Here is a 13736-nt window from a genome sequence, read left to right as displayed (position 1 = left end):
GATTGGGGAATCTCTGCAACAACTACAAGCCCGCTTGCCCCGAGAACCTGTAGCAGCACCGGCCTCTGATCCTCCACCAATAGCTGCACCTATTTCCCAGGAACCCAAGATCCCAGCCCCTCAGCGCTATGATGGGAAGCCTGGTACATGTAAGGGTTTCCTGACTCAAGTCTCTCTGATTTTTGAACTCCAACCCTCTTCCTTTGCTTCTGAGAAGGCTAAGATTGCATATATAATATCCCTGTTGTGTGATCGTGCCCTGGATTGGGCCTCAGCTCTTTGGAGACAACAGTCCCCCGTTTGCTCAGATCTAAAGGTGTTCACCGAGACTCTCCAACAGGTGTTCGACCATCCAGTCAGTGGCCGTGAGGCAGCAAGAAGGTTGCTTGACCTACGCCAGGGGCATCAATCTGTGGCTGATTATGCCATTGAGTTCCGTACTCTGGCTTCTGAGAGTAAATGGGATTCAGAGGCTCTTCTTTCAACCTTCTACCGTGGCCTTTCTGAAGATGTTAAGGATGAATTAGCCAGTAGAGACTGGGGTTCAAGTCTGGAGGAACTCATAACCTTGGCCATCCGCATTGATAACCGTATTCGTGAGAGGAGAAGAGAGCGTTGCTCTCCGCAAGTCATGCCCATGTTATCACCTACAAATGTTCCAGAAATCGTCCATCTCAGTCAACAGACAGAGGAAGAACCAATGCAGCTGGGCAGGACTCGTCTATCACCTAAAGAGAGAGAGAGACGCATGAGAGAGGGTCGTTGTTTCTACTGTGGAGGTACTGGCCACATGCGCTCTTCCTGCCCTGAATTAGCGTTAAAAGCCAAGGCTCGCTAGGGTGTGTGGGGACCTTAGCGAGTGGAACTGCCCAGTTAAACACTCCTCACTCCCGTTTACTGTTGTCCGCTACCATTACTTGGGGGGATGCGAAAGATAAGAGAATATCATTGAAGGCATTTGTGGATTCAGGTGCGGCTGACAATTTTCTGGACATTGAACTGGCAAAAAAGATGTGTATCCCCTATGAGACTTGTCCTGCATCCTGGAAAGTTGAAGCCCTGGATGGCAGACCTATTGGGTCTGGAGTGATCAGGTTTAGAACCGTTCCTCTGTGTTTAACCATTGAAGCTAACCATCATGAAACAATCTCCTTTTATCTTATTGAGTCTTCCAGAGAACCCCTTATTCTTGGTTACCCCTGGTTGCGGCTTCACAACCCTCAATTTTCCTGGACCTCGGGAACTCTTCTTGACTGGGGTTCAGCATGTAAGGACTCCTGCACCTTTCCTGCTTCCTTTGTGGCTGGGAATAAAGAAATTCTGGCAGCTATTGAAGAGGTGAGTGTCTGTTCATTGAATAATCTACCAGATCTGACACTTATGCCCCTTGAATATTATGAGTTGAGAGAAGTGTTTAGCAAACAATGTGCTACCAAACTACCACCTCACAGACCATATGATTGTGCTATTGACCTCCTTCCTGGCACACTCCCTCCTAGAGGTCATCTATATTCCCTCTCTGCCCCAGAAACTAAAGCCATGAATGAATATATTCAGGATGCTTTAAGAACTGGCTTCATTCGCCCATCAACATCACCAGCTAGTGCAGGTTTCTTTTTTGTCCCTAAGAAAGATGGCAGCCTTAGGCCTTGCATAGACTACCGTGGGCTCAATAAAATAACTATTAAGAATCGTTACCCTCTCCCACTCATGTCATCTGCATTTGAACTGCTTCAGAAAGCTAAGATTTTTTCAAAATTAGATTTGCGGAATGCATACAACTTGGTACGTATTCGGAAGGGTGATGAATGGAAAACAGCCTTCAGTACTCCAACTGGCCATTGGGAATACCAAGTCATGCCCTTTGGATTGGCTAATGCCCCAGCTGTGTTTCAAGCTCTCATTAATGATGTCCTGAGGGAGATGCTGAATCGTTTTGTGTTTGTCTATCTAGATGACATATTAATCTTCTCAAACTCTCTACAGGAACATATTCACCATGTCCAACAAGTTCTGAAGAAGCTACTTGAGAATCATCTTTTTGTAAAGCTTGAGAAGTGTGAGTTTCATGTGTCTCAAGTCTCATTCCTAGGGTATGTTGTATCTCAAGAAGGCATCCAGGTGGAAGAAAAGAAGGTATCTGCCATCACAAACTGGCCCCAGCCCAAAACACTGAAGCAGGTACAAAGATTTCTTGGTTTTGCCAATTTCTATAGGAGGTTTATTCGTAACTTCAGTACAATTGCAGCACCCATTTCCGCTCTTACGAAGGGTTCACCCACTCAGATTCACTGGACTGCTGAAGCTCTAAAGTCTTTTGACAGGTTAAAGAAACTGTTTTCTTCTGCCCCAATCTTGGTACACCCAGACCCTGAATTACCTTTTATTGTTGAAGTGGATGCGTCTGAAGTGGGAGTAGGAGCAGTTCTCTCGCAGAGATCCGTTACAGATAACAAGGTTCATCCATGTTCCTTCTTTTCCAGACGCCTGTCTTCAGCAGAAAAAAATTACGATGTGGGTAACCGAGAACTCCTAGCTGTGAAACTAGCACTAGAAGAGTGGCGCCACTGGCTAGAGGGGTCCAAGCATCCTTTCATTGTGTGGACAGACCACAAGAACCTGTCCTATCTACAGCAGGCTAAGCGCCTTAACCCCCGTCAGGCTAGGTGGGCCCTCTTTTTTACCCGTTTCAATTTTGTGATCTCTTACAGACCTGGATCAAAGAATGTAAAGGCTGATGCCTTATCACGGCAGTATGATTGCTCCCAGAAGGACCGTTTCCCAGAATTCATCATTCCCAGAGACCGCATACTGGCACCTGTTTGCCGGTCCATCGAAGATACTGTGCGTGAGGCGCTACATGGCGTGCACATTCCTGATGAGGTTCCAGCGGGATGCTTGTTTGTCCCCAAGGAAGCAAGATCTGAGGTCCTTCAGTGGGGTCATGCCTCCTCCCTTGCTGGACATCCAGGAGTAGAGAGGACATTGGATTTTATTCAAAGACGGTTTTGGTGGCCAGAGTTGTCAAGAGAGGTCCGATCTTTTGTACAAGCCTGCCCAGTCTGTGCTCAACAGAAGGCTTCTAATCAGCGCCCTGCCGGTCTTCTACACCCATTGCCAATCCCTCAACGTCCCTGGTCTCATATATCCATGGATTTTATCACAGGTTTGCCAGTATCTGAAGGTAACACTGTTGTACTGGTGGTGGTGGACCGCTTCTCTAAAGCTGCACATTTCATTCCGTTACCTAAACTTCCTTCTGCTAAAGAAACTGCTGACATTGTCCTGCAAAATGTTGTAAGGATCCATGGAATTCCTGTGGACATCGTTACGGATCGGGGTCCCCAGTTCATGTCTCGTTATTGGAAGGCATTCTGGTCTCTATTTGGCTCTTCTGTCAGTCTCTCTTCAGGTTTCCACCCTCAGTCAAATGGCCAAACAGAACGGGTGAATCAGGAGTTGGAGAAATATCTTCGCTGCTTCACATCCCATCAGCCATCCTCTTGGAGTCGGTTCCTGGTATGGGCAGAGCTGGCACACAACACCTTACGCAGCTCCTCCACTGGATTTTCTCCATTCAAGTGTCAATTTGGATTTGAGCCACCATTGTTCTTCAGTCAAGAAATAGAGGTTGGAGTTCCTAGTGCAAAAAAGTTTGTTGAACGTTGCAGGAAGACATGGAAGAGGGCTCACTTAGCCTTGAAAAGTGCTTCAGCTCGTTTCAAGAAGTATGCTGACAGGAGAAGAAGGGTGACCCCATACTTCAGAATTGGACAAAGGGTCTGGCTCTCAGCTAAGGATTTGCCTTTAAGAGTTGAGTCCAAGAAACTTGCCCCAAGATTTGTTGGCCCATTCAAGATCACTAGAAGGGTCAATCCCGTTACATACCAGCTTGCTCTACCAAGATCGATGAGAGTAAGACCTACCTTCCATGTTTCTCAACTGAAACCTGTAGTAACCTCTCCTTTGTCTCCCCCAGGTCCCGTCCCTCCCCCCCCTCGTATTATAGAAGGTGGCCCCACGTATACAGTGAGGAGGCTGTTAGACTCAAGACGCCGTGGCCGTGGTTTTCACTACCTGGTCGACTGGGAGGGATATGGGCCTGAGGAGCGTACCTGGGTGCCAGCACGACACATCTTGGACCCAGACTTGATCAAAACATTCCATCACCTGCATCCTGACCGTCCAGGGCCGTCTGGAGCCGGCCATAAAGGGGGGGGCCCTGTCACACCACGGTCTGTCCAGCAGAGGGAAACCTTGAGCACAAGACCTTCCACAACTTCCTCGTGATTTCCTGTTAATGATTAGCTCAATGATATCACCTGTGCCTGGCTTGTTAGTGTTTGTGTGTGGGCATATATAAGGCCTGCATTTATTTGTATCTTTGCTCAGTCTTGAAGTCCTTTTGTTCAGACAGATCCTTTGGCCCTATGTTTTGGATTTCTTTGAGAGACTTTTAGCTCAGAACTTTGACCTGCTTATTTGGAGGCTTTACTTTGTTTTTTGAACCTTTTTGCCTTGTGGATCTGTACCTTCTTCAGCCATGCTTCAGAGTTTAACTCTCATGTTTATTCAAGAAAGTCACTAAGTAAAGACAGTTTGTTTTTCTCCAATCCTGCCTTGTGTGGTTCTCTGCAATTTGGGTCTACACTGCTCTGTGGTGTAGTGGCTAGAGCATTGGGCTACCTGCAACACATTCTGGGTTCTAGCCCCGGTTGTGACAATTGTTCGTTCTTTTCTCACGTGTGTGAGAAATTAAATTATAAGCTTCCTTACAAACGCGTGCACAGTCATTATTATTATCATCATTATTATCATCATTATTATAATTTTTATTTACTCTTACAGCTACTGCATTTCTGATCTCAAACTGTAGCTTTTTACTTCTTACAGTTTATAAATGTGTGAATATATGTCATGATGGTTATTTTCCATACACTGAATGTTGTAACAAAGCTAATAAAGAGTTGGTTATTATCATTATTAAGTCTCTTTCCGGCTCAGACTGCATAGGTTAAAGCTTATGGGTCTGTCACGTGTTAAATTAACGACTTGAAAAACCAGAAGACTCATGATATAAACTAATCAATTCTCTTTCCGGATCAGACTGCATTGACTGAAACAGGTGAACTAGACTAATTCCAGTACAGAAACAATCGCATTTAGCGCATTTTGTGCGACTGAACGAATTTCTCCCCGAGACAACTTATTCTTCCGAGTCACATTAAAGATTGAAATTTCTTAAGTTGCCAGTTACCTTTCTGTAGGTAGAGCCTTATTTACGTTGCACTAAATATTCACAAAGAGGCAATCCTTCAAGTGGTGTTTACTCAGTCGCTTCTTTAAAATGGCACTGTTCAAGAATATAAAATTTTGCAGAAAAAACATCTCCTCCAAGTCCCAAATTTTTTGGCTGTGGAATTTTGCGGTGTAAAATTACTATCATTTTTGCCATCCTAGCTCTACCTAAATGCAGAGGGACATATGTGTCTGTTCACAGTGTTTCCATTTGTAAATTTAAATCTCTTCTCCATAATTCTCTAGGCTCCAAAGCAGCTCCAAGGCCAGGTGGAATTGGCAGTGCAGCTGCAGGTCAGCCGGGTGTAGACGGAGACAGCATGCTGTCTAAAATACTGCCTGGAGGAGCTGCAGAGCAAGCTGGCAAATTAGGAGAAGGTGAGCAAATAATTTCCAAGTAATAGTATTTATAGTACAACTAGTATTTTTGGTCAGGTACAATTAATTGACTAGTTTAAATAGTACATGGAACAATCAAACCTGCTAAAACATGCAGTTATTTTTACAGATACAATGGTTTTTATAACAAATGTTATTCTCACTATTTCTCTTTTACTTTTTTTTTTTTTTTTTTTGTGATTTGCACAGCCATATCTGGATTTGGCAAGAAGTTCACCTCCTTGTGGTGAGGTAGTACAATTAAAGGTGGGTGAAGTTGCTGTTCAGTTGTTGGACACTTATCAATGATCATGTTGTAATTGTAATAAATTAACATGTTTTAAAACATGCTTTTTTCCAACAAATTAACACCTGTGTTTGTGTGTGTGGGTGTGGGTGTCAGATAAAGAAAGAAGAAGCAAGAGAGCAGCTGACTGAGTGCAGTAAATTTTAACAAGATGGTATATTTTTAGCTTTACAGTGATTATTCTTATTGTTTCTGTGTTATTTTAGGGAGTCTATAATGAAAGAGGATGATTTTGTACCAGAAAAACCTATGAAGTTTCCCTATTATGTTTTAATTTAAAGAGAAGACAACTCGAGAAAGAAAGCGAGAGGGGAGAAGCCATCTAGTTGTTCTAGTAAGTATATGACAAAGTTTAAAATATAATATCAGGGCTGGATGGTATGGTTCCATTGGTTCAATCTTGGTTCCATGTGTAAACTTATTTCAGTAGCTAACAATAAGGGCACACCCTACGGTGTGATGATTGTCTGAAGCCTGTTTTGAATTGCACCAGTTTATTGGCACATAGGGTTAGCACTGCCCTTCTCTACTCAGGGTATCAATGTTATATATATAATCGCATAAATATAATATATTTACTTTTACAGGTTCCTTTCGATGCTGCATCAGTAGTTAATGCTATGGGAATGCTAAAAAGTTTGCAGAGAGGTCCAGGCTGCCACACACAGATATCTTCCAACGATAGTTCTGTAGTCAAAGCCTGTGCAGAATCAATACTCCTAGAGTGTGAACGAACACTTAATGGAGCAGAACCTTTGCTAAGGTTACTGAAGCAGACAAACAACTATTCAGATTGATGCTACTGGTTTATACGGTCAACGCAAAATCTCAAATCTCAAATCTCAAGCTCAAAACTTCAAAGACAAATCCTATGAAACCTCTCCTTCTCCTGCAACTCAAAAGACGTTAGCTAGACCGGGAAGTAAATCTTAACATAAAGGGCTCACTGACAAAGCTTGCATGTCTTTTAAGAGAAGTGAGGGAGGGCGAGAAATAGAACCATCTTGAGAGTCATAATCTCTTCCAAGGTTGATTCTAGAGGCTCAAAAAGAGGACCTGTCGAACCCCTTGTCCCAAGTGGAGGTCCTATAATCGCAGCAGATGCTTGCAGAGCAAATGTGCTACAGCCTGCTAACAACCGCTCATCCAATTTGGGGTGAGTCCCTGGCTGGACAGACTCACCCCAATCTAGCTTAAGCATGTCTACCTACACCATGAGTAATCACATGCAAATGCTCAGTATCAGCTAAAGAAGGGCGAAAGTCAGCCTGAACTCCTCAAAGTCAGATGTGGCAGTAGATAACTTCTAAAAGAGATTGCTTTACAAGTTTTTGAATTTGGACACAAATCCCCACATGCAAACTGAGACATATTAAGAACACAATCAGGAGAGAGCAAGAGAGAGAAATCCAAAGACTTGCTCTCCATAGTTTCAAGTTGGAATGCCACTTCATAATAAAAAAAAGGTATTTTCCACTGTTTGATCTATCCTTCTCGAGGTCCTCCATGGGACTGGAGAACGGTGAGTGGCGCAGGTGTCACTCATTCTCATTAACTCCACTAGCCTCGCTCCGTTCCCATGGTTCTCACCCCCGCCCCTCTTGTCACAACTCGTTAATTAAAATAGTCCGTAGTACAATCCGTGTTAAGTCTGGTTCACATAATTAATAATAGTTTAGCAGTCAAATACATTGTGAATATGAAAACATTTGGATTCGTGCCACCTAACATGTTTGCTTTCAGTTTCACTGTAAATTAATTTGTTTTGACTTGTTTAGCAACTTATATTTTAATTAGTTTTGTTCTGAATGCCATTCATTTAAAGGATTTGATGTGTTATGATGAAAACTAAAATAGCCTATAGGCTAGCTGTTGTGTTTATTGTTTGTTGTTACATAATGGCTTATGACATCCAGCTTTATTTACCGCTATAATTTCTGAATGTAATTGGGGTTTATGCTTGAAAGTGAAGTAACTAAAAAGTAACTCAAATGTAATGTAACACATTACAATTCAGAGACAGTAATATTGTAAACTAATTACTTTCAAAAGACTTTCAAATACTTTTGAAAGTAGTAACTTTGGGAAGTAACTTAACCAACACTGCTTGTATCAAACAGACAGGCCATGACGTGAACAGAAATTAGTGATGGGAAGTTCTGTGACGGTGGATTTAGGAAAGTCTGGAAGCAGATGCGAGTTAACAGTTTTAATGGTATGAGATGAGTATAAATACACAAACAAAAAAAGATGCTGAGGAGACGACACTCCGTGGTGGCGGTGAGGAGGTGAGGAATCCTGATGATGGCGGAGAGAGGGTGAGTAATCCGGATTATGACGGCGTGTAGGCAGCAGGAGAGGATGGCACAGGAACTGCGGGGAATAGAGCTGAAGGTAAGTGTCCGTGGCTGAGGGAACGTGCGGAGAGTGGATGAGGTTCAAGGGAAAACACAGACATCCAAACGCATACAACACTAAAGCCAAACGAACAGGGTAACCACATTAAACAAATAACAACGATCTCACAAACACAAGACGTGAGACAAGCCAATATCTAGTGGATGAGTAATGAGTGGCAGCTGTTGCTGATGACAATTAACGGAGACGCCCACAAGCTAATCAGTGCAGACGCAAAACACACAGATTTTACCACAAAGTGCAAACACCCCCCGAGATTTTGTTTACCAACCGTGACAAGTTCAGATCGTTTTACCAACTCGGACTTTTGAGTCTCGTTCAGCAAAACGAACAAACATTTTTTCAAGTAATTTTGTTCATTTTGTCAGTTCAAAAATCAGTATGTCATCCAGGTAAACATATATAAACTGATCTACCATTTCTCTCAACACGTCATTCACGAGTGCTTGGAAAACACCGGGCGAGTTGGAGAGCCCGAACGGCATCACCAAGTACTCAAAGTGCCCTCTAGAGGTATTAAAGGCGGTTTTCCATTCATCCCCCTTCCTGATGCGGACCAAATGATAAGCATTGCGTAAATCCAATTTTGTGAATATGGATGCTCCCTGCAACTTCTCGAAAGCTGAAGACATGACTGGTAAAGGATAGGTATTCTTAATAGTTAATAATTTTATTAATCAATGCAAGGTCGCAGAGAACCATCCTTCTTACCCACAAAAAAGAACCCCGCCCCGATGGAGAAGAGGAAGGACGGATGAACCCAGAGGCTAGGGAATCAGAAATGTATTTCTCCATGGCCTCCCTCTCAGGAATAGAAAGAGAGTATAACTTGCCCTTAGGTGGATACTTACTTGACACTAAGTCTATGGCACAGTGGTAGGGACGATGCGGAGGGAGAGAAGCAGCACGGGACTTACTGAACACTTCCTTCAGGTCCAGATACTCAACGGGCACATTTGGCAAAACCATGTTCTCCTTCTGAAAGACAGAAACAGGGAACACAGAACAAGCAGAAACCAGACAAGACTCATGACATCTTTCACCCCACAATGTGACAGTATTAGAACCCCATTCCACTCGTGGATTATGCTTGGATAACCAGGGGTGACCTAAAACAATGGGAGCAACAGGGGAGTCCATGAGAAAAAAAGATATGGTTTCTTGATGGTTTCCAGACATGATCAGTGTGATGGGTTCTGTATGGTGCGTGACGTGAGGCAGTTCCTGGACGTTGAGTGCGGTGACATAGATGGGGAGAGACACAGGAAGGACAGGAATGTTCAAGTGATGTGCAAGTGAAGAATCAATGAAATTACCCTCGGCTCCGGAGTCCAGAAGGGCGTGACACTCGTGATGTTGATTCTTCCACCACAGTTTCACTGGAAGGAGGGTCGATGATGTAGGTGAGGACTTCTCAGTGGAGATCCCACCCGATAGTAGCCTCAAGTTTACTATCGGGCTGGCTCTTTTACCGGGCATGAGTAGGTGTTATGAGCAGAGCCTCCACAGTACAAACACAGTCCTTGGGACCTCCCCCGTTCCCTCTCCCTCCGGGACAGCTGAGCTCTACCCACCTGCATAGGCTCGTGGTCATCAACAGAACCGACCATGTTCTCTCGACTCAAGCACCCCCTTACAGGAGAGATGGTAGATCTTGAAGGACTGGGTTGGCGGCCCAGGCGATTAATCCGTGTGTCAACTCGTAAAGCCAGTTCGATGAGTCCGTTGAGAGTGGGGGGCAGCTCGAGAAGGTAGATCTCTTGCTGAACACGGTCGGATAACCCATGCAGGAATCTATCCCACTGCGCCGCCTCGTTCCACTGGCACGCAGCTGCCAGGGTGCGGAACTCGATGGAGTAGTCGGTTACTGAGGAAGAACATTGACGGAGTTCAGAGAGTCGATGAGCGGCTTCCCTGCCGGTCGCGGCCCGGTCGAAAATTCTCCTCATTTCCTCAGAGAGGGCGTGGAACGATGCACAACACAGGTGTTGGTTTTCCGACACCGACCTCCCCCATAAGGCAGCCTTGCCAGACAATAATGTGAGTGTAAACGCTACATTAGACTCCTCAGTAGCGAAGGTGCAGGGCTGTAGGGCGAAATGCATTGAACAATTGGTTAGGAAAGTTCTGCAAAACGCTGGCTCACCAGCATAGTTCTCCAGCGCCGGAAGTTGCGGCTCTGGCCGCGACTAGCCGGAAGTGGTCCTGGGGAATCTCCCGAGGGACGGACGGCGCAGGCGGTGCGATTGGTGCAGTGGGAGACGTGAGTTGATGGATCTGCTGGGTGAGCTCGGACACCTGTGCCACCAGCACTTGGACAGCGCGTCCGGTGTTCGAGATGCTCTCCTGCTGCTGATCCATTCTCTTGACGCTGTGATGAATGAAATCTGTGAGGGTATTGGTGTTCGCTGCTTCCATGGCGGGTGAGATCGTTATGTGACGGTGGATTAAGGAAAGTCTGGAAGCAGATGCGAGTTAACAGTTTTAATGGTATGAGATGAGTATAAATACACAAACAAACAAAGATGCTGAGAAGACGACACTCCGTGGTGGTGGTGAGTAGGTGAGGAATCCTGATGATGGCGGAGAGAAGGTGAGTAATCCGGATGATGACGGTGTGTAGGCAGCAGGAGAGGATGGCAGTAATGAGTGGCAGCTGTTGCTGATGACAATTAACGGAGACGCCCACAAGCTAATCAGTGCAGACGCGAAACACACAGATTTCACCACAAAGTGCAAACACCCCGAGATCACGGTTTACCAACCGTGACAAGTTCAGATCGTTTTACCAACTTGGACCTTTGGGTCTCGTTCAGCAAAACGAACAAACCTTTTTTCAAGTAATTTTGTTCATTTTGTTCTTCACAGTATGACATCAAAGTACCGCGAGAGCGATAAGATATCGGATCCAATGCATTTGAATCGCTCTTGCTGTACTTTGATGTCATACAAGTGATGATTCTGTGCAGCGCTGCTTCAAGTCAAACTCTTTCATAACTGCATATAAAATATTGATACGAGCCGTGACTGTTTCCTACACATACAGGTTATTTTTCAGCAATAGGAAACCGGGACGTCTGGTGTGTGTGTGTATGTGTGTGTTCCTTCTGGTCAATAGTCCACATTCGCCGTGGTGCTGCCGTCTTCGTCTTTCTTCCTCTGTGGTTTTCCTAGTTCGTGATTGGTCAACTTCAGATAGATCAACAAATCGGCTTGTTCAATCGCACACACATCACAAATTCAAACTGACAGCTCACAAACTTTTTAGACATGTTTAAAAATGATTGGGAGGTCAAGAAGTGCTTGTAAGGCACTCAGCTCGGCTCAGTATTCCTCGCACATGATACGAACCGCGACCATACAAGCATACACGATTTCCACTTGACAAAAAAAAAAACGCATGCGAACTCGTACAACAGTAAAAATCGCACCGTTTGTGCCCGCCTTTAGGTATACCCCTTAAAAGTATGTTTACTGTACACTGGGTGAGTTAGATGGTAGAGAGGGGGGATGTTGGGGAACCTGTTTGGAAATAGTCATTATTTTTGTCATTACATTTGTTTATACCAATGGAACAGAAATTATACACTTCACCTTGAAAAAAAAAGTCTTTCATTGGATTGTAATGCCTTCTTTGTATTCCATATTGTTCTTCACAGATTATTTGGGAATTCTGTATCTGTGTTCTAACCGAACAGCATGGCCTAGGATATTAACAGCCAACTTTGAGCATGACGGCTCCAAACGACTTCTTCCTCCTGGCCAACAGAACACAGTACATGAAGACAGCAGAGAGCGATGACTCCAGTCGCACAATATCAACAAACTAAACAGGTCAATCAGTGTAACTTGATAAAGTACATCTTTAAATCTGAAAACTCTGAAAACAAGCTGACATGTTCTTGTTAGAAAAGCACAGCGAGTGACTTACAGAGAAGCGTGATTCCATGTTTCTCTTGTTACTTGGGAAATACTTTTCACTCCCCTCTCAGGAATGGAAGAAATAGCAATGTTAGGACACTTAAGAAAACTTCATAGGTTTTTCCTAAAAGAAAAAAAGAAAAGAAAAGGAAAATCACGAACGTGGTAACTATAACACACATCTCTATGCTAAGTCCTTTAACTCAACATTCCAGAATGAAAAAAAAAAAAAATCCTGTTTGTTTGTTTTTGTTTTTGCTATGTGTTCTAAAAGTGTAAAGTGGACAAGGAACGCATGTAATCAAAGACCTTACACTGTTCACAATATTATTGAGAGACTGACAAAAAAGATTTCTGCATTTATAATCCCGCAGAGACAAAATAAAGAAGAGGATGAAAGATATTCTATAACAAGCCCAAACATAAGACTCAGATCATCACATAAGAAATCACTCGGAATACAATGTCAGGTTCTGACCAATCAGGTCTTTTTTATTCATTGTCCTTTCCAAAGTATTAAGAAATTGCCCTCAGGCTACAGATGGGGTGTTTTCACAACCATTACACGGTGCTGGCGAGTTGGAATCTTCTGCATTATCTTTGTTTTGTTTTTCTGTCGTTGCCTTGCTTTGTTTGTAGAGCATTTAACATATTTTTCTATTCACAATACCTATTTTTTTTCACATTGTATATATATATATATATATATATATATATATATATATATATATATATATAAAATTATTTATATTTTTGAATTCAATTATATTTTATTTATTTATTTTATTATTGTATTGAGTTCCTTTCTTTGTTTGTTACTGTTTTAAATCCATTGCTACTCTGTCAGTTGTTTACAGCCTTTTTTTAATATATATATATATATATATATATATATATATATATATATATATATATATATATATTGGTTGAATTCATGTTTGACGGTTTAAGAAAAAGATCAAAAGCAATAGTGGAAGGTTGTGAGTCAGTAAAGAGCACAATTGTTAGATGTTTTTACAGTAGTGGTCAGAAGAGTGATATCTGTCTGTAAACCTGTAATATGTCTGTGAGCTTCAGGATCACTGTCATTAAAAGGTGATGCCCAGTCTCTCATAATAACACATTTTGATTTCAAAGATTTTTTATTAAATAATTATAATGATTAAGAAAAACACAAGGCTAGTTGAAGATAAGGGAGCTGCTAAGTGGAATGTTGGAACTTTTAAGTAGAAATTGCATGTTCTGAAAAAAAAAAAAAAAAAGATATTGATGTATATGTTCCTATGGTATGTGTGAATGATTTTAGATGTGTGCATCTACATTTAACACAAAAAAAAAGAAAAAAAAAAGAAAAGAAATGTTTGGTCAGAGGACTTTTAATTTCAGACCTTCTATGCAATGATTCTCTCAGCTG

At 42.8% G+C, this 13736-nt stretch overlaps 1 protein-coding gene across 3 annotated transcripts in view; it reads left to right on the top strand.

The window, feature by feature from the left end:
- LOC128019169 (protein bassoon-like) overlaps positions 1 to 13000 on the top strand; it is a 59968-nt gene extending 46968 nt beyond the window's left edge. For 2 of the 3 annotated variants that reach the window (XM_052605225.1, XM_052605222.1), the window contains exons 9-12: positions 5545 to 5676; positions 5887 to 5943; positions 6190 to 6317; positions 12061 to 13000. In XM_052605225.1, the coding sequence (XP_052461185.1) occupies positions 5545 to 5676; positions 5887 to 5927 (173 nt within the window). In that variant the 3' untranslated portion in view covers positions 5928 to 5943; positions 6190 to 6317; positions 12061 to 13000. The remainder of the gene's footprint in view (positions 1 to 5544; positions 5677 to 5886; positions 5944 to 6189; positions 6318 to 12060) is intronic. The other variant, XM_052605224.1, reaches the window with a different exon arrangement.
- Positions 13001 to 13736: the final 736 nt, after the last annotated feature.

Source organism: Carassius gibelio, chromosome A8 (genome assembly GCF_023724105.1).
Source record: "Carassius gibelio isolate Cgi1373 ecotype wild population from Czech Republic chromosome A8, carGib1.2-hapl.c, whole genome shotgun sequence".
NCBI lineage: Eukaryota > Metazoa > Chordata > Actinopteri > Cypriniformes > Cyprinidae > Carassius > Carassius gibelio.
Note: the sequence above shows the minus strand (reverse complement) of the source record. Positions and strands in the feature narration are given on the sequence as shown.